A 21419-nucleotide genomic window follows, 5' to 3' on the forward strand; every position below is an offset into this window, starting at 1 on the left:
GTAGCTTAGGGGGTTCTCTCGAGCAGACCTCTAGCTTTAGGTTTTCTGCGTGTGCAGAAAGAGACACCACCCAAACTCCAAGTGCCACCCTGGTGGGGTCAGTTGTGTTGGTATATAAATGTCCACCCACAAGCGGGTCTGCTCTTCCTCGCTGGTAAAATGAAGGAAAAAAGACAATTCCTGGAGGAGCTCACATGTCTGCCCTTGGGTCTTTTGTCTAACTTGTCCCGGTTTTCAGCATGGGGCCCAGCACACAGTAGGTGTCAGTATAAAGACTGCCCATCTGCTGTTAAAGATGCGTATGACTATGTTGGCAGGGGTTGAAGAGGCAGTTTTCTCTTGCACAAGTTCATACGTCATCAGGCATTTATAAAGAAAAAGTTTATTTTCAATCACAAGAAGCACACAGACTATATACAGTACACACCAACAGAAGTAAAAAAAAGTGCATTATGCATCTTCTACTGCAAATTCACAGTACAAAAGATACTGCCTTTTAAATATATATATATAAAAAAAACAAGGAAAAAAACCCAATAAAAAAATAATTGGTATCATTATGCAACACAATGGAAATCACTGGCAGCTTCTGAAAACCCAAGGACAACGCATCTTGTAGAGCTCCTGATTTGGGGGGTGGGGTGGTCTGTACCTGCATTTTGCTGCAAAGAGCTCAGGATACCAACAGAGAGAATAGGGTGGCCTAGGTAGCAATAAAAACCTCTATGAAAGAAGAGTGCAACTGTGTGATGAGGGAATGGGTGAGGGGCTGGCTGTGGTCTAGAGGGCGCCTGGACCACACCCCCCACCCGCCAGCTGGCTAGCACACCAAGTTTTATTCTTTCCTCACTACCGTGGGACGCAGCATGAGCCAGGGCCTGCCTCACCTGCAGGAACTACCAGCGCCATTTCTAGCAACGCTCCTTGGCCAGTTGCAGGCACACGCGTCAGACTGCACAGCAGAGGAGCACAGGGACGGGGGCGGGGCAAGCTCCAGGCCAAACGCCGACCACCACCGACAAGGCAAAGTATCCAATCACAGAAGGTGAGAGCTTACCAGTTTCCCATAAATACACAGTATTTGTAAACTATTATTAAGGCACTCAATTGTAAAATAATTACAGTGTCGGAAAAGAGGGAGGAAGCAGCCATCTTCTCGTACAGCACGGCCGACACAAAGGACAGCAGGGGACCAGTGGTCCGGTTATAAAGACTCCTGTTTAAGAGACTGACTGAAGCCAGGGCCACAGCACCTAATCCAAGACCAAAACAAGGCAGTCATGTCCGGATCTACGAGGGCAGCACCACGCGTCCCTCCAGATCATTCCAGGTGATCCGCTTCACAGCTCGGGTGACAGCGCGTGTGTGGATGAGACAGAAGGGAAGGGATGCGCATGATGATTTGATTCAAGTTACATATATATATTTAAATACATACATATATGCAGCGTGAACTTGTACATACAGGTATTTGGTTGCAGACGATACAAAACCCAAGCAGACAATACAAAAACCAAGCAGCTGAGCATGAAGATCAATCACCTACCTTTGATTGGTATGAAGCACTGGCAAGAACCTGCGGGGTGGGACCGGGGCAGGGGACCCTGCACCATGCTGTCCAGATGTCACAAACGTCCCGGCCCGCCTAGCTCTCCTGCCCATGGTGAAGCGCTCGCCCTCACTGAGCTGTGCGTGTCTGGGGAAGCCCTGCCAGGTGGCAAGCCAGAGTAGGGTTGGGTGCAATGTACTCTGGCACCAAGCATTTCCGGCCAACAGAGAGCAAGTGCCTCTTTGGACACCTTGGGCGAGGTTATAGGATCTTGACTAAACGATGCCACATTTGTTGCCCATGGAGAGAAACAGGCCCTGGGGAGCAGGGGGACTCCTAAACCTTCTGGGCTCAGGCCTGTGTGGAAAGACAAGAATGCTGAAGTACAGGGTGTCCTGAAGGTGTCAATCCTATTGCAAACTTGGTTCCATCCTGTGGTACCCTCTGGGCCTGTCTATGAGGGAAGAGGTTTTAGAAGGGGCTGGACTGCTTTCTAGCTGGAAAGGGCGGTGTGGAACAGAAGGGGGTTGGACAGCAGCCATCTGTGAGCACCTGGTGAGTGAGCTGCAGGCCGGACGGACAGGGTGCCACTGCCCCACAGAGAGCCCAGAGGTCAGCATGGCCCCTGCATTGAGACCACGGAGGCAGACAGTGAGCATCTTGTTCTTAAGAGGCTCATGCAACGACAGACATTGCTCTAAGACAAAGAAATGGAAATTGGCATTGTCAAGGCATGATGAGAGGGCAGGATGCTTTCTCCTCTCTCTGGGACTGGTTTCCCCCTCAGACTTAACGAAACATGACAAGGCGACCTCCCGGTATCTCCTTCAGTCTAACTTTTGGCAGCTACATGAAAGTGAAAGTGAGGGAAAGGTGAGGTGAACGATGAAATACAACTGAATACACAACAGTTAGCTGATTTACAAAATGTTTGTTCTCTCCTAATTCGACAAAAGCGTTCCATGAAAATGGCAGTCACCGAAATCAATGACTTTCATGGCACTCACCGCTGCCTCTCACCTGTGCCACTCATTTGGAATCGTCCTCGGAGCTTAGATTACAGACAAAGCATCAGTCAGGATATGGCATATCCTTATGGAGCAAAATTGCTTTTCAGACACGGGTATGACTGTCTTTGCCAAGGTGCCCCCACGTCTGGCAGCATGTACTTGCCCTGTTAGTATATTTCAAGTAGCAATTTGCCATATGTTAACATGCAACTGATCTGGGTCTGGGAGAAACGGCTTGATCCTTTTCTCCAGGCCAGAGGGTTACCCACCAAATCAAGAATGATTCACTTTGCTCTGATGATGGGTCCCTAAGCCCCGGTCTGTTTCAGTGATGCTATACGATCTGTGCTTCCGAAAATGAACGGATAATTCGAACAGGGCCAAAACCCCACTCATATTTGTAATCTGTGTCCCACCCTCTAACTGGATAAGGAAAATTATGGCTTTCAAAATTAAAAGTTTTCAAAAGTCTATCACTCAGACGCAGGCACGGTTACAGAAACCAACACAAGCCTGTCATCACCAAATCGAAAGGATTATTTTGACACAAAAATTGATCTACCACATGAAATTTAATTTGGCAAAACATACTGAACTTAATTCTTTTTTTTTTTTTTGAGAATATGCTTTTGTTGGCTGAAAGAAAGGGAGAAAAACCTAACAGGGTTTTCAGGAATAAGTAGATAATCACCTATTAAGGTGACTGCAATGGACAGTGGTGAGTAAACAAATTCCTATCAAGTAAAATAATGTATACCAAAAAAAAAAAAAAAAGAATAAGGTCAGGGATAAAAAGTTCCCAGAGAGAGGGTTTTTGCAAAACCTCTACCCACCAGTTGACACGTGGGCTGTCCTTGTTCCCAAAGGCCCCGCCTGGGTGCTCTCAGAATGGTTGCTCTGAGGGAGAGGGGGGGGCCTCGTTCTGACCAATGTAAGATGGCGACTCATTCACCCACTTTCAGAATTTGGCTGGTCCTTCCTTGAAGGCTTTCTAGTTTCACCGAATTCATCTGGCTGGCCCGCCTGAGGGTAAGCTGTAACTATGGGGAAGCTCCATCCAGCAGCATTCTTCCATGAATGCAGCCACCCCCCACCGCAGGAGACATGCTGGGGGTGGGCTGGCAAGGTGTGGGTCAGGAGAAGGATTTGGCCTGAGGTGTTGAAGGGAAAGGGAGGCCTTTACATTTGCCCAGTTTCTTCCTACAGGGCCCTGGGCAGCGCTGTGTGGTCAAATAAAAAAAGGGGTCAGCACACTTTTAAAATATAGGGCCCGATAGTAAATATCTTAGGCTTTGCCGGCTACGTGGTCTTTGTCCCCTACTAGTTAATTTTTTTATAACCCCTGAAAAATGTAAAAACTGTTCTTAGCTCATGGGGCTGCGCGCCACAGTCTGCTGAGCTGGACCTTTCTCATCAAGCCCGTCCTCCCTTCAAAACATTTTAACAGCCGGTCTTGATGACTGACACCGATGACCCTCCACTCAAGCCCAGAGCCCACAGCAGCAAGATGCACTGAGCTCACCTGATTCTAAACGTACTCAGAGCCCAGGCTGGGACCACAGACCCCTCCTGTACCACATCCTCACCGCTGGGAAGAGCCAGAGAGAAACAGGAGGAATTCTCCCCACAGGAAAGGGGCAACTGTAAACATCTGTGAAGCTTTTCAACAGTCACATTTCTCTCAGCTGGAATCGCCTTTCCTCCCCAAACATGAGGAGATGTGACTGAATGAACCTGAGTGCCGGGGCTCCTGGCAGGACGATCTGTATCTCAGAACCACCGACCCCGCCTGACACTCGAGCGCTTTCATAACCTTAGCACAACTACTGGGCTCAGCAGCAGAGACTCAACACACTTCGTGGGTCCTTCTCTCCAGGTCAGGCGTGAGGTGCCATTTAAACTCCATTAGCAACAACTGAGGACATCACCTTTTCCCCCACCGGCCCCCCCGTGCTGGCCAGACACACACCACTCGGCTGTACCACCACACCGGCACAGAGAAATCAAGTGCACAGACCATCTCCATGCACCACAGAGCTGGTTCAACAGCATTCAACGCCTTCGTGTAACTTGACGTTAACAGTGCTCGATGCAGTCACGTTAAAAATCTTAACACTTTTTAGGATCCCAACAGGAAAAAAAAAAAAAAAAAAGGAATAATTCTTTTTTGGAAAACCTTTTCCTGACACAGCATTATTCCCTGGAACAAGCCTTGGTCATTATTGTGTTTTAAAAATAAAAAGCACAGCAAGAACAGAGGTAGGACTTATATTGCCATCCAAGAGTTACCCACGAGGGCCGGAATGAGCTAGGAACGTGTGCCGTGGTGACAATGCCATCTGCCATCACCACAACTGTTCTTCTGCATGTTGCAAACGGAGCACTTCTGATGTGTGCATATCTGTATATGCTCTTCTTAAGACACGATTCTTCTTGAAAACACATGACTGGGGCTCCGAGTCTGCGGGCCCACAGCTTCTGGTTCTCCCAACCACACAACTGACACTCCCCTTTCTTCACGGGCTGCAGGTTTGTTTCTTCTCCTCCTCTCTACGGCAAGAGGTGGGGGGGAAGTTAGGAGAACGCCAATTGTTTAAGAGAAATCAAGACTTGAGGGGCTGACCAAAATCCACAGTGAAACTAAGGGAGGGATCGTGTGATGAGCTAAAGGGGGGATCAGCTTTTGCTCATCCATGACGGGCTTTTCAAGTTTTCTGGCGCAGATTTCCCTGACAGCTTAGAGGTGGCGGCTGTGTTCCTTGGGGTTGCCTGGGGCTCATGCAAGAAGGAATCCTCGCTCAACTTGGCGTCCTGGGAGTCGGCGATGGTGGACATGTCGGCCTCACTGGTCAGATCTTCTGTTGAGAAATTGAGACTTCCAAGCTTGGCAAGAGAGTGTGAGCGTTTGAGTGGGGACGAGACGGTGAGGCCTGCCAGCCGGAGCCGAGTCTCGATCTCCTGCGTCCGCTGTTTCACCAGCCCTGGCTTCCCGCGGATGCTGTGGATGCTGTCACTGCTAGAGCTCCGGGTCAGGTTGGAACTCATGGAAGATGAGGTGGGGGTGTAGCAGATGGTCTTCAGGAAGTCTTTGGAGAAATGACTGGTGTGATCCAGGCGGCAGAGGAAGGGAGTGACGCTCTTCAGTGAGGCTCCTTCCGATGGAGGGGGCCCGGCCTCTGACTTCTCGTCACTGGCAGCGTGGCCGGGCAGAGCCGGGGCCCCTGGCGGTGGGACAGGAGCCAGGTCCTGGTTCTCCTCGGGTATGCTGGCCTCCAGCCTGCTGGTGGTGCCATCCCTGAAGGGAGACACGGGGTCTGCGGGCGTGCCCTTTAGCCACTCGAGTTCTTTGGTGTGCTTGCGGACCAAGCCTGCCTTCTGCAGCTGAATGATGGACTCCTGGTGCTGCATCAGGTAGCTGTGTGTGGTCGGCTTCTCGGTTTCTTTACTGAACAGGAGCCGCAGGTCCTTGGCTGGCTTCACGTCTTTCTTAGGTGGCGATTCTTCCTTCACTACTTCCATGCGGGGAGGGTTCTTATCACAGTGAGAATTCTTCAAAAGGAGGGCCTTTGGCAGGACTTTTTGGGTCTCTCTGGAAGGTTCTAAAAGGCTAGCTGGTAGTTCTGGGACAGCCCGGGCCTCAGAGCCACCGGTGTCTGGTCTCCTTGGGCCTGCTGGTGGTAGGAATGGGGGTGTTTCGGTTGGGCCAGAGGCCAGCTTCTCTAAAGCTCGGGACTTGCCTGATGTGTGGGCCCCAGGGGTCGACGTGAGGTGGGGCAGGAAGGTCGGCTGGGTACAGATGGCGGGAGCACCAGGGTTCTCGAGTCGCTCCCCGAAAGCCTCCGGAGCCCCGCTGGCTGCAGGATACATGCAGTCGGCACAGGATTTGTAGGAAGGCTTCACTTTGCTGAGGATCCCAAATATAGCATCATGCTGAAAGGGGACAGAACATTGTGAGAGTGTAATATGGGCCAGAGACCACCAAGTACGAGGAGGGCACGGGGTGGGCGGGGGCAGGCCCTGGAGGGGCAGCACACTCACTTCCAAGAGTGCAGGCACACAGAGATCTCAGAACCCACTCGACCACGACTGGTGTAGCTTGGAGCTGAGTTACAGACGCTGAACCAAGCTTTCCAGAAGCTACATGCGCATGAGCCTGGGCAAACCTTCGGCCACGCAATCAGCAGGGCTCCGGGGCCGCCCTGGTCACCCGCGCCTCTGCCACCTGCACCAAACAATCCTTTTCTGAGCCTTACTCTCATCTGGAGGCTACCCTCACGGCACTAAGAACCAATGGAATTATGTTTCTGGCACAGTAGGTGCCGTCTCCCTTTCTTTCCTTTCCAGAAAGAATCTGCATTTGGGGAGTCTGTGGCTGGACAATGAAACTTGCCCCTCCCAGCATGAACCCAGCAATGGAACCACCATCGAGTTATGCTCTTCCCAGAGAGGTGGCAAGGGACAAAAACAGTTTTGGAAAGATTCTACTACAGACCCAAACACAGGTGCCCACGGCCCCAATGAGGGAGCCAGGCTGAGGCGGGTTTCATGTACCAATGGAAAACACGCTGGCCTTGTTTGCCAAGGCAAACCACCCACCTCTGGTCATTAGAGGGGCTAAGTGAGTTCGACACGGGCCTCTCCAGCCCCATTTGCCTTCCTCCTGGGCCCATTGACAGGCACCAGGGCTGCTCGTCTGGGCTGAGACAGAGCTGAGAAGAGCAAACGTGGAGGTAGGGGAAGCCGACCCTCTCCCCTAAGAGTTGTTTAGCTGTGGGATTCCTAAGCTGGTCTAAAATGAAGCCGGCCTGGCAAAGAGCAGATGTGGCAGGTTTCTCCTGCCGAGTGAAGCTTAGCCACCCCCGTCCCCAGGCCCTGACTGCCAGAGATTAATACCGTCCAGGGTGGCAGACTGCGGTCCCCTAAGGTAAGAAGTCATGGGCAGGTCCAATACTGGAGGAGTCAAACGGAAACTCAGCCGTGGCTCCTGGAGGCTGTAGGGGAGCCTGCGGTGGGGGAGGGGGTGGCGTGGTCTCCTGCAGAACCCTGTCTTAGCTGGCTTCTAGGTGTTCCAGCAAGACCTGCTCACCCTCATGGTTAAGGCCTGAACTCTTGACCCAGGAATTTTTTTTGAAGTTCTCACCAAAGTTACTCTACCTGTTCATCTCTTCTGAAACCTTTAGAACCTAACATTCTAAAATGCAGTACAATCTGCCACGGTGGGAGACTTGAGCACCTTTCAGGGCCCGTGGGGCCGTGGGGAGCGGGGGCTAGGGAAGTCTTTCACCCAGCTCGTATTTCGAGAGCACCCATCCCATGTCATCAGGTGCAGCGACTGAGAAGACACAGTCCCTGCCCTCAGAGGGCCTCCTGTCTGTGCACTGGGGGAAACGGGCCAGAAAACCATGTGAAAGGTGCCAGCACAGAGGGAAGAGCTCCAAGTCTTCTACCGAGGGAAGGCTTCCCAGAGGAACTGACACTTCAGCAGCAGAGTTCTACCTTCAAAATGCCTCTCAAGCTGTGCCTTTCTGTCCTCAGCCCGTCCTCTGAGCCACCATCACCTCAGGTTCCTGCTTCCACTCTCACTCATCAGCCTAACTGCAGACCACACCCAAGGAGCCGCGTCACCTCCATGCTCCAAGCTCTCTCATGGCTGTCCAGTCTCCTGGAACAACGTACAGAGACCTGCCATCATGGCCGGGGGCCCCACATGCCCCGGGCAGCTCTCCAACCGCACCTCAGACCACTGCCCCTCAAGCACACCAAGCTCTCCACCCTCAGGAAGCCCCTTGGCACCCGCCGCTCCTTGGACCCGAAGGCTGTCCTCCTGGTTCTCTGCAGGGCCCTTTCCTTCTCATCCCTTCCCCTCCCAAGTTATTCTCCACCACGCCACGGTTTGTGTCATCACACGGAGTACCATTTGCATTTGTGTTGTTATTATACACCCTTACGTGTTTGCCATCCGTCTCCCCGTAAGACTACGTGTGCTAGCTGTCTTACAGCTGCAACCCTTCACCCACCTGGCACCGTAGTTAATAAACATGAGTTGAACAAATGAATGAAAGTGTATCTCTAGCTCCTATTCCCCAGGTAACATCACCCATGCAATCCAATTCTGGCCAGGCAAGGACTGTCCTTCATTTACTCTCTTATTCAAGTTTCTCTCGTGGTCACCATTCTACGACTCACAGCTATGCCATTTCAGACTGAGGCACCTCTATTTTGGACCAAGAGGCTGTATATCATCTGTCTTTACGGATATTTGCTTTTTGAGAGAAGAGTGGATCACGAAGGGATTCTTGAGTAATTAATACTTGGTTTGCAATATGTTTTATGATTTGGAGGTCGGTAGATCTAATGTCCCAGTTTTGTTTGCATTGTGATAATGACGGACCCTCTGCAGGTCAGAATGCGTCTGCCAGCTTTCCGAGGGCTCTCACTAGCGAATCATGGCCGCCCCGGGAGATGGGCAGTGAAGCCAGGGGACATGAAGCGCCTGGCCCTGGCCATAGTGAGCCAGCACAGAGCGAGGGTGGAAAGCCAGACCGGGCGGCACAGCACACCCCCCAGGAAACCAGTCTCCATTCCTGGGCCATTTGGAGGACGGGAAAGGCTGGAGGAATTCATGGTTTTCTGAGTACACGCCAGGTTGCGGCTGACCCTTGGTGCAGATAACCCATTAAATATGACAGCTACAAGGGACTGACGGAGTTAAACGTTTGAATCTGAGTTCAAATCCAGATTATTTGATGATGCTGGGGAATTACTATCAATTTCTTAAAGGCGGCAATGGTATTGTGGTTACGTTATATGCTGAAGCATTTGAGAATGAAACAATATATCTGGGATTCTTTTCAAAATAATCCAGGGTGTGGGACAGTGGATGAGGGTGCGATGAATTCAGAACAGCCCATACTGAGAAATGTTGAAGCTGCGTAATGAGGTGTATGTTTTACATTTTACATAAGGGGAAAAAAAAGAGAAAGTTGGAAGCCCTGGCCAAGACACGAATGAGGTGCGTGGGGTAAAGGGGGCACACAGGGATTAGTGTTGCCCCCTATAGATCCCTGATCCCCTATATGTCTACATTCCCAATCGGCCTGCAGAATCACTTTCTGAAATAAGCCCACAGGTCACGGCCGGGGATGAGAACTGCCGAGCTGGCAGAGCAGCGGCGGTGGCTGTGAGGCGGCTGCTCTGCAGGGCAGAAGTGACGTGGTGCTGTCCCCACATGCTGGTCCCACACCTACCTCAAAGTCGTCCGGACAGCTCCTCTTGCTGTTGTTGTTATTTAGGTTTTCCCGGTTGAGCAGGTTTTTATCGAGCTGGGTTGGGGGCCGCCCCCACCTCCCGGCTCCTGGAGCCTCCTCCCTTTCCATCTCCTCCACCTGTGGCAAGGGGCCACTCCGGGTTTTCAGGCTCCCCAACTCTCGTTTCTTCTTCCCCTCCTTCTCACAGAGTCTGGGGCCTTCCTGGGGAGGCCGGGCTGGCTGAGCCGCTTCCTCCGACAGAGCACCCTTCTCCAGGTCCTCTAACTGGAGCAAACTGCCAGTTTCGTCACTGGGAGAATGTAGCAGGGGATCTGAGAGCCGCCGGAAACAGCAGGGGAGAGTGGGCCGCCCAGGGGCCCTGCTGCCTGGGAACCCAGGCTGGGCAGCCTCATCTGAGCAGGGCAGCCGGGCTTCCGGCCGGGTGCCATCCAGGGTCTCTGGCAGGAAGTCCGCAGGCCCCGCAGGGTCATCAACAGGCTGCTGGAGGCAGCTCTCGGTCTGCTGGCGCCACAGCTTGTTGTGCCTTTGTTTGCTGGGAGAGAAAGGGCATTAGAAGGTCAGCAGAGGCCAGTGCCCAGAGGGTCCTGGGAAGAAGAGTGAGGTGTGAGCCAGCAAGGGACGGCACCAGGCTGGGGTGGGCGCCAGGGGCTCACTTAGGGAAAGCGTCTCTCTGTTCATTTGTCCCCAAGAGATGCAAGGAAGAAAGAAACAGCACCACGACCCTAAATCACCACGGCTTGCACGAGAAGCCTTCAGTGACTTTCTGTCATGAAGAGAGTCTAGACATCAAATGCCATCACGATCCCAGTGTACCATCTCACTTGGTGAACACACGGATGCCACTTAATGTTCCATCTCTCAGTTTCTCCATCTGTCATATGAGAATAATACTCACCTACCTACATAGTAGGGAAATAATAAGGCTCAAAGCAGAGAGTATGTAAAGATTTATACAAATTTGTATTTATGTATATATGTGTGTATATACATGTACATATAGGTATATTTACACGAACGTAGCTATGTAAACATGTAACACACATGAATAAAGTTGGGAAGATCCCAGAAAATTGGAAATATTTTAGGTCAGAGAGATTACAGATCAGTTTTTAAAATATGTCGTTTAATACTGTGGAGTTATTATTTTTAAAGCCTAAAAGTAAAAGAGAAAGGCTGATAGTGAAATAAGGTAAAAAAGTCACCTCCGCAAACTTCAGAGCAATAACAGCCTCATGGGTCACGAAGGTTAAGATGAGAGAGAGGAAAACGTAAACTCAGGATCTGCTATTGCTCATCGCCAGTGTCACGATCACTTGTGGCTGCTCCATGTGCACGTTCCAGGGGAGGCCAAGGGGGCCCTCGGGAGGGGCCGCAATACAAGGTCAGCGCCATGCTGCTGCGACCCCGGCCGGGAGGCCCTGGTTAGGGCACTGACGGAGCGTGTGACTGAAGGGCTAAAGCAGAGGAGGATGCACACTCTTCCCCCACCCCCACCGGCCCCGGTCCTGCCTGGGGAGCTGTCCAGCTGCTCTCTGGTTGATAGTGGACACGTCCGGAGCTGTCCTCCAGACCCTGTTCAACCCTGCCAGGGCGCTGCTGCTTCCCCAAATGTGGTCACGAGGCCCAGGCTTAGCCTGTGGCTCCCTCAGGACACCAGTCAGAAATGTCCTGGGGAGGCCTCCTACAGACTGAATAGAAAGGGAACAGGGAGAAAGTGAGACCCCAAGTCCCGCAGGGATCCTCCTGGGGTGACAGGGGGAACCCCTCTGTGGGGTCTCCGTGCCTTGGAGGCCAATTGACCCGGCCATGTGTTTCCTCCTGCCGTCCACTGGCTGTGTGATGTGGGACAAGGTAACCTCCAGCGTCAGTTCCTTACTTCCCCATAAATGCGGGATAACCTTTACTTTGTAGACCTTTTTTTGGGAGGTGGTGGGGGGTGGGGTGGAGGTAGACATTTAAAAAGAAGCTACATTACTGTTTACCATGAGGCAGGCCTAGCAAAGTCTCTGTAAAGGTAAATCTGTACACAACTCATATAAACCTCACAACAATTCTACCAGGTGGGTGTTCATTGTTAACTCAGAAAGAGGAAACTGAGGCTGGACGAGATCAACGAGCTTGCCCTAAGTTGCCCCGCGTGTCGGTGGTGGGGAGGGGGGAATTAACCCGCAGCAAAACCTGGCACAGCACTTGGCCCAAAGCAGTGGGTCAGGAAACGAGCATCCACCTGCCCACGCTGCACGCGAAGCCATGCCTTAGCTTGGGAGTCAGGCACCGCTCTCTCCCGCAGCAAAACAGCTGTCTGTGCCAACAAAAATCAGAACAGATCCCTCCTGGAAACTACTCATCAAACCCCAAACAATAGTTGTTTTTCTCAAACTGGCTCCCCCTGAGAGGCGGGATTTTGGCTGTGGAAGCCACTGCTCGGATGCGGATGGCGGCTTCTCAAGCTCAGTCCTGCCAACCCTCTGCAGACAGTCACCCACCTCGCGTCCAAGATGCCTTCATACTCAGACAGCTGCCTCATGAAGCCCGCGTTGGGGCGTGCAATGCTGCGCTTTTGCTTCACGTAGTTGTACGCTTTCTCCAGGGGCCAGCCGAATTCCTTCATCGCATATGCTATGACTGTGGAGGCAGAGCGACTGACACCCATTTTGCAATGTACCAGGCACTTGGAATGGTTCCTCCTGCAGGGGCCGGGGAGGTTGGAGGGGGAGAGAGTTTTTTAAAAATTTCAACAACTTGGTCCTCTCAGGTTTTACCCAATGGATTGTTTTAAACCCTGAAGTTATCTCACGGCCCCAGTCCTCTGTCCTGATGTTTATGCAGCCGAAGTCCACACACTCTCTAAAGGAAATAACTTCACTGCGAAATCAATTAGCGCACAATGGGAAATGGAGATAGATCTGACCCTGCCTCGCCAAGTTTTGCAGGGAGAGCTCCAAAATCGGCTGCCTTCACAGACAAATTAGGGATCTTCCCACATCGTTGGGACAGGCTAGGAATTCTTCCTGCTGCTGAGCATTTCTCAGACTAAGAAACCCTTTTGCAGGAAGCAACTGGACAGCGAAAGGGAGATACGCAAAAGCTACTCAGCTGCTAGAGCAGATAGAGACATGGAAAGGGTTGTTGCAGAAAAATGGGCTCCGTGAACCCAAAGCTGCAAGGCCCTTGGGAGACAGAATGAGGATGGCAGCACCTTAAGTTGGCCAAGAGAGAAAGAAGCCAGGAGAGGATGGGGACGTGGTTTATATGCAGGAAGTGCTGGCTCAGGTATGGCTGAATTTAACAGCTACGACAAGGCCAGGCACAGGGTTTTCTCGAGGTATCATCTGCTCAAGACTGTGCGGAACACCAGGCTGGGAAGGGCAACACCTGGGAAGCTTTACTTGTACAGGAGGTGAGCCCACCAGTCTGCTTGTTTACGTTAGAAGCAGCCAGCCTGTTAGGTGTGAGCAGGCTCGTTTCCTGCACCTCAGGCTTCAATCTATCACCCAATCTCGGTGCCCTCTTTTGGGGACTGCCAGTCTGAAGTCTATACCCCAGGCATGCAGGTGAAGTTTGAGGACATGTTGGGGAGGACATGTTATGTAGCTTTGACTTGGAGGGGTGCAAAGCAGAAAGAAGGTGGGATCTCAAAGGGTTGTCTCTCTGTGTTCCTGACTTCAGGAAGACAGAGTTGTTCTGTAGGAGAAGAAGGTGAGAACAAAAGCGGGTGAAACCAGTGACAGGCTCGGGGCAGTGGGGAACCTCTCATGGTCTGTCCCATTCTGCTCAAAGAGGAAAATCACACCAATCAGGTGGAGAAGGCAGGCCATAGCTCAGCGCACCTGCCTGAGAAGATTTCGCGGGGGAAGCATCCCAAAGGTGTTTTAAATCCATGTACGACCTGGCCTGCCCTCCTTTCTCCTTTGGCTCAGTGACTCCCCACAGGCAGAGCTTCCAAGAGAGTGTCCACTTGGTATTACACCCTTGCCTGAAACAAGTACTGATGACGAAACTGGGGTCAAATGTCACAATCAGTGATAGGTGGGAGACAACAAGCTCATTTGGGCCCCCATGTAAAGATCAGCAACTGTGTCCCTTTGGTGCTAGGGGTCCTGTGGTCTAAAATCAGAGGTCCATCTGACATCTAAGGCTCCCTAAGCCAGAAGACATCCGTGTCTGGGATTGTCATTAATTTCTGCCACCCAGCATCTGCCAGTTTCTTCCTCAGACCGGTTTCTTTGGCTTCTCCACTCACTTACTTTGCTTTGTTTATAAAATGGTACGCTTCGTTCCAGTGGGCAAGAAGGTCTGTTGTCTCTTCATCATAGACTCGGATGTTATGATATGCAAATAAGCCAGGGAAAAAGTTATCTATTTCTCTAGTGACATTTAAAATGTAGTCAACACTGCAACGAGAAAAAAAAAAAAAAAGAACAAATTTGGAGAATCGGAATGAGGAGTTACAAAAAACAAAGTAACAAAAAACAGGACAGAGAAAAAAAATCAAGTACATATTAATACCGTGTTTCCCTGAAAATAAGACCTAGCCGGACAATCAGCTCTAATGCATATTTTGGAGCAAAAATTAATATAAGACCCGGTCTTATATTATATTATATAAGACTCAGTCTTATTTTACTTATAGTGAAATGGAGATAAATCTGTCTTTTTATTAATGGAGATAAATTTACTTATAGTAAAATAAGACTGGGTCTTATATTAATTTTTGCTTCAAAAGACGCATTACAGCTGATTGTCCGGCTAGGTCTTATTTTCGGGGAAACACGGTAAAGGGTGTATGTTTTTCTGGTGGGACTTCTGTTTTTCCTTAATAGCAATTTTTTTGGGGTATTTTCTAAATGCTCACTTTATGATGAGAATGTATTATATTTATACTAAAAAACAAATTTCTATATAGAAAAACTTATAAAACTCAGTTCAAAGCTTTGCTAAGCAGGGTTAATTCTGGAAAACAGATTTATGTATTATTTAAATACATTTTTAAACTCTCTTAAAGTTTCGAAATTCATAATTATCATGAGCAAACAGAAGCTTTTAAAAAATAAAAATCTCCACTTTTAAACAGTTAAAAAGCAGAATATATCTGTCCATTATTTATGTCCTGGGTAACTGCCTTAAATTCTTTTTTGAAACAAGGCAGGCTATGGGTTTCTAAACTTAATACTTATCTTCCTGGAAGACCAAAATAATTTCAGGAGTTTGAAAATACCTCAAATAGATTTCATATACAAAGATTTGTAAATGCTTTAAAAATTACCGTTAAAGTAACTTATTTATTCCCAGCAAGACAGAAAGCAAAGACAATATCACCATTCATTTTAAGAATACTTTCTGTAGAAATAACACATCTTAACCAGTAGTTCTAAAGATATATTTTAAGAGTTGTTTAGTCTTGACTTTTAAATGCAGTAATTCAAGGATGCCATCATGTCAAACCCACAAAATGGTGATTTTGTGGCTGTGTTTTTGTTTGTTTTTTTTCAAATGTCCAGACATCTGTTCTTGAAGGTCTAGATTTAAACATTTTTCATTCCTGCTGCCGGGCATTTCTCAGACTAAGACAGGCATGTGTTTCTGGCCGACACAGTATTTAGCTGCAAGATTCCCATTAGACCCAAAGGTGTAAGCTCAGACAGAACCAGGAGCGGTCCAGGGATCAGAGGTGCTGATTGGCCCAACAGACAGGTGTCCTTACAAGGACTCTCAGCAGGTCTGCCAGGCAATGGGGCAGGGGGAGGGGGCTGTGGCCCTATCAGCATCCCGGCTGTCTATACCATCGGACTGTGATTTGGGATCATTCTCCCAGACACACACCATCACACAAAACCCAGGAAAATGTAAAACCAATGAATTATTCAGGAAGTGACATTCTCAAGTACATCTTTTTCGCTATGCAAATCAGCCTGGCTGCCGGGGTGCAGGCAATTCCGTACAGGAGGGCAGCACAAGGGCTCGACCTTGAACCCGGTGTCTAAGCTGCCTGGAAGGACAAGGGAAGATAAGGGGAGCAGACTCACCCTGAGCCCTGCAGTTCCTCCAGATTGGATGCATTCCATTCAGAGCCCTGGGGGACAGATCACACAAACCCCCGTGAGTGTCACATGTCAGCCTCAGAGCTGGGTGTGCGCTAGGCCTGATGGTGATGGTGATGGTGATTTCATGGGCCCCTGGCCTCAGAGAACAGAGAGAACTGACAGAGGCCAGTATCAAAGCAGGTTCCCAAGGCATTCACAATATCGTCAGCATGACAGGGGAAGGGCAAGTTCAGGAAAACCTGCTCCCCTATCACCACTTCCTTTTCTGAGACTCCAGCAGGGTCCTCTCACCAGAGGCAGTGACCTCTGACCTCACCCTCAGGAAAGAGTACTTTCAGTACCACTGATTAAAGTAGGAACTGGCTTACCTTTTCTGGGAAGTATTTTGGCAATATTAAAAAAGTTCCCACCCTCTAACCGGGAAATTCCACTTAGAAAAAGCTACCCTGAGGAAATACCCAGAATTTGCAGAGATTTATGTACAAGGACATTTATGGTTACTTATAATAACAAAACAGTGGAAACAACCCAAAGGTCCAACAAGAAGAAAATAAATGATGATGGATCCAGATGATGGAGCCATTGAAATAACTTATACTTTTGGAGGATATGTAATGACACAGGGAAATACCACATAATAATAAAACAATTTTAAAGCAGGGTACAAAACTATGTAAACATAAACAGTATGGTTCTTTTTTTTCTCTCCTTTTTTTTTTTTTTTTTTTAAAAAAAAAGCTATATGTACATTAAAAACAAAAACAAAACAAAACCCAGAAGATAGAAAAATAAATATACCAGGCTATTAACAGTGACTACTTTTAGATTTGCGAAGTTCGGAATACTTTTAATTTTCTTTGAATTTTCTTATATTTCCTAACTTTCTATAACATGTTTTAATTTAATACTTTTAAAACGGTATTTTAAAAATCCTCTCCATTTCTGAGCATGCAAAGAACACGAATGGAAAAAAAGAAGAGAAACATCCCTTTGCTCTTAGGAAATGCAAACAACATAGAGTCACAAAGAGAAAAAGAACAGGCTTAGTCTCCCTTTAAACTTCCTTGTCCAAGAGGGCAGACCCCTCAGGAGGTAGGGACTTCAGGGACCTTGATGGTGCTGGCCACATGCGGGTGCTAGCTGGATTTTCACATTGGAAGAAGACGCACAAACATAAAAATTCCTTTAGTATCTCTCATGGAAAAAATGACAAAAAGTACCAACCACACCGAAAAATAACAAGCGCTCGCTAAGGCTGTGAGCGTCCTCTTGTCGTGATCGCCATCTAGTGGAGCGATGGGCTAGAGTTGCCCTCGGACGTCTCCACCAGGGAAAAACATCAACTTCCCGGGAGATTAGGGCCCAGCGCTACCCCATAGCTTTCAAGGTACAGGCTTCAAATCCACACATGTATATACTTTGTAACATATACATGAAATATATATGTATACATATATACACACGTATATACACATATATATTGCTATCTATAAATATATTCAATATATATATCACAATATACGAGGTGTGATCAAAAACTAAGGTGAATGTTTAAATTTAAAAAATGCATTACAGTAAAAGCCACATTGCCATCAATCCACCTCAAATTACTCCCCCTCGCTTCGAACACACTTATCCCATCATTCTTGCCACTTTCTGAAGCAGTTCTGAAAGTCCTCTTTTGTGTCTTTAGTTGTGCTGTCGTGGCTGCCTTGACGTCCTGAATCGATTCAAAACCTTTACCTTTCGTGGATATTTGGACTGTGGGAAGAGCCAGAGTCACACGGTGCCAGCTCCGGTGAATAAGGTGGGTGAGGACACATCACAATGTTTCTGACAGAAACTGCCGTACCAGAAGCCATGTGTGAAAATACGGTGAATGCTGCTGCCCAGTGCCATCCAACGGAAAGGCAGGGATCTTCAATACGGGAAGCAACATGTTGAACCTTATTAACAGTGTGTGACAGGTTTCAACTTGTTCGGTGCAGCCAGTCGGGTGTGAGCTACGGTTGAAAGAAGGTGTGTTTTAAAGTGTGCAGGAAATCATCCTCCATCATGACAACGCTCCGTGTCACACGTCGCTTCTGGTACGGCAATTTCTGTCAAATAAAAACATTACAGTGTGTCCTCATCCACCTTATTCACTGGATCTGGCACCATGCGACTTCTGGCTCTTCCCCAAAGTCAAAATGATTCAGGACATCGAGGCAGCCACGACAGTGCAACTAAAGACACTCACAAAAAAAGAGGACTTCCAGAACTGCTTCAGAAAGTGGCAAGAACGATGGGATGAGTTCAAAGAGGGAGAGTGTGGTGTTTCCCCAAAAATAAGACCGGGTCTTAGATTAATTTTTGCTCCAAAAGACGCATTAGGGCTTATGTTCAGGGGACGTCATCCTGAAAAATCATGCTAGGGCTTCTTTTCCCATTAGGTCTTATTTTTGGGGAAACCTGGTACTTTGAAGGGGATTGATGGCAATGTGTTTTACTGTGATACACTTTTTTACTTAATCATTCACTTTATTATCTGATCACACCTCGTATGCGTTTGGAAAACTATTAACTACTTCCTATAGGAAGAGAACAAAATCGCTCATGCCTTCCACAGCAAATGCACTTCCTCAACTTTCCCAGCAATTTCTGCTCTAATGATGGTCACCAATTAGTGCCTACAGAAACTGCACCTGTGCCTTAAAGCTGTATTGTATTGAATCCTCACAATCATCTCATAACATGTAAGATGAAGGAAAAAAGAGGCAGAGAGACTTGCTTTCAGTCACATCGCTGTTCAGGCTGGGGAGTGAGAATCTGGCCTGGTGGGGCTGATTTTCATGCGTATGCTGTGCCGCCTAATTTTAGTAACGTCCCTTCCTCTACAGTCTGACTTTGAAAACTTGCCAGTTGCCTTCTAAGGAGATTTAGAGCTTTAAGAAAATGTGAGCAAGAGCTGGAGATGAGGTGTCCGTGCACCTCCCACCACAGCTGCATCACCCGGGCCTGTCCCTTCAACGGGCTCTGGGAGCAGTACATGGAGTGGCTGCCAGGACAAGCAGAGAGAAAGCCGTGTTACAGGTGTCTGGTCTGCCTTTCCTACTGTTCCTTACGGCTTGGGATGCCGAGGCATAATTCTGGGGTTTGGCGAGCACACTCCGTTTAGTAACTGGGGATTTTCAGCCCGCAAACCATTTGGAGATAACTGGACGGGGCCTGAGTGTGAGTGAGTGAAGAAGGCAAAGAGTGGCAAGAGTCTGAAAATAGGTGCCAGTTGACTATGCCAAAGAGCTTTCAAACAACTCCCCGCGGCCCAGCTGGGAGCCACATCGCAAGCATCTGGCTGGAGAGCAAACCACTAGCCTGCAGGCCAGAGGAGGGAGTTCCCGTAAAAGTCAGAATCGAGGCGCTAGTAACTCAAGTTTTCCGCTCTCTGACTTGCTCAAACAATCAAGGCCCGATTTATGTTCCCCAAGACAGACCCTGCCATGTGCTGCGCCCCTTACGAGATAAAGATGATCGAAGATGAGGGAGGGCTTGTCCATCTGTCCCAAGATAAGTAGCATCTCGTTGTCTATGAATTCCTTGAATTCTTTCAAGTTACAGTTCATCTGTTTCTCCAATTCATTACGAATCTGTGGAGTGGAAAATATTTGGAAAAGTGATTTGTTAAAGAAAACAGTTGTCTCCCTCCAAAGAAGTAAAGTCACAGCGTGAACTGTGGCTGTTTTCAAAACAGGTGTTTTTTGCATTAAAACACATGGTGCATATGCATGGGGGGTGGGAATACAGGCTACTCAGCCTCAAAGTAAATCTGACGGGGGCAACTTTATTATTTCAAATAAAGACTGAGTCCCACGTGATCTTTTCTGCTGAGTTTTAAAGCACTCAGACCTTTACAATTAAATATTAAACTCAACACAGTGAAAACCTAAAATCAATTTCAGCTTGGTTTGGAAGGTATTACAATTTGATTTTTATATGTATTAATTTAAAAAAGGTACATGACTTTTTAATTTCCCCCCTACCCCTCCCCCCCTCCCTCTCCCCCCCTCCATCCCCCCAACTCCTAGTCAAGCCGTTGTTCTTAGTCTAGTTGTGGAGGACGCAGCTCACTGGCCCATGCTGGTATTATGAGCATTGCGCTCTACCCAGCTGAGCCAGTCGGTCCGGTCACCGGCTGGCCGCTCACGGCAGTTCACGCCGGCCGCTCATGGCCGCCCAGCTCCAGGTAGAGCCGCTGTTCTCAATCTAGTAGAGGTCGAACCGGCAACCTCGGTGTTAGGAGCACAGCGCTCCAACCACCTGAGCCACCCGGCCGCCCAAGGGGTACGACTTTTTAAAATGACCATTTCAACTCTTAGATCTACCTAGTTTAAGTTGTTATAATTCATTGCATTCCTTGAGCAAAAAGCAACTGAAAAAAGAAAAAAGTGATCAAGGGAAACATGAAAAGGCAGATGGAAGGTGGTCCGGGGTTAGCAACTTGCTGGTTTAAGTTGTGATCTTGTGTAGAAATAGAGTTTGCTCTATGTCAAATGAAACACAAGGTGATGTAGGGCAGAGGCGAGGGTGCTAACAGGTAAATGCTTCTTGGTGCAATCTCGGGTCTCGTGGAATTCTCACCAAAGGTCTTACAGGTTCAGAGAGGTCGGGGAATTTGCCCCAAACCTCACAGCTGTTATGCGGCAAGGCTGGATTCAAACGAGTCTGACTCTAAGGTCTGTGCTCTTTCCACTACACTAGTCCTGCCGGAAAAACCTCCTAGTGCTGGTGCACCGATGGGGAAAGAAGGCCAGGTCCCAGGCCTGCTTCTGCCGTGCTTTGGACAACAGGAAAAACGAATGGCGCGTGACCTCTGCTCAGAAGGGGAGAGTTTGCTTACTTCTTTGGAGGTCACGTTTTCTAGGTCCTGGCTCATCATGATGCTTCGGAGCTTGGCTTTGATGAGGCGCTCAGTCCTCTCCCCTTCGGTTGGCCTGGAAAGAAATTAGGAAAGTGCAGAACTATAGGAAGCCTGAGGTCAGAGTTTACAGAAACACACGCTGCTCCTGGGCTAAAGAGAACGTGGCTTGGGCTCATACAGCTAACTTCCTGGTGTGCATGTCCTCAGCGGGTGCGGGGGAGGGACAGAGGAGTCGTGCTCTGTGTCCAGAACCCCCACAGGAGTAAACAGAGTGGGGCAGATAAAGAGGGCATGCAGTGGGTGGGGAGCACGCTCCTCACTCTGGTCCTGCCAAGTATCAGACTCTCAGGGGAGGAGGCTGGAACCACCTGTGTAACATCCCCAGGCCACTGGGCTCTCGGGCCTCTGCTGAGGACATCACTGCCCCCTGAGCCAGCCCACAGGTCCGGCCATGGCCAGCTCCCATGATCTCCTCACACAGGACCCAAATCTATGTATAGTGGTACCTCGGTTTTTTAATGTAATCCACAAGTTCTGAGATGTTGGAAAACAGCTGACAGCTAGGTCTCAGGGACCTGCACTCAGCGGAAGCCATGTGACATGTGCGACTTCTGAGTCATGTTCGAAAACTGAAGCATTTACTTCCAGGTT

The 21419-nt window shown here is 48.9% G+C and overlaps 1 protein-coding gene across 7 annotated transcripts in view; it reads right to left on the reverse strand.

Moving 5' to 3' along the window:
* Positions 1-363: 363 nt before the first annotated feature.
* SSH1 (slingshot protein phosphatase 1) overlaps positions 364-21419 on the reverse strand; it is a 57979-nt gene continuing 36923 nt past the window's right edge. For all 7 annotated transcript variants that reach the window (XM_019757476.2, XM_019757478.2, XM_074321792.1 and 4 more), the window contains 7 exons: positions 20748-20841; positions 19369-19497; positions 15854-15900; positions 14075-14221; positions 12314-12514; positions 9807-10359; positions 364-6489 (listed from right to left, as the gene is read on the reverse strand). In XM_019757476.2, the coding sequence (XP_019613035.1) occupies positions 5236-6489; positions 9807-10359; positions 12314-12514; positions 14075-14221; positions 15854-15900; positions 19369-19497; positions 20748-20841 (2425 nt within the window). In that variant the 3' untranslated portion in view covers positions 364-5235. The remainder of the gene's footprint in view (positions 6490-9806; positions 10360-12313; positions 12515-14074; positions 14222-15853; positions 15901-19368; positions 19498-20747; positions 20842-21419) is intronic.

Source organism: Rhinolophus sinicus, linkage group LG16 (genome assembly GCF_036562045.2).
Source record: "Rhinolophus sinicus isolate RSC01 linkage group LG16, ASM3656204v1, whole genome shotgun sequence".
NCBI classification, from domain to species: Eukaryota; Metazoa; Chordata; class Mammalia; order Chiroptera; family Rhinolophidae; genus Rhinolophus; species Rhinolophus sinicus.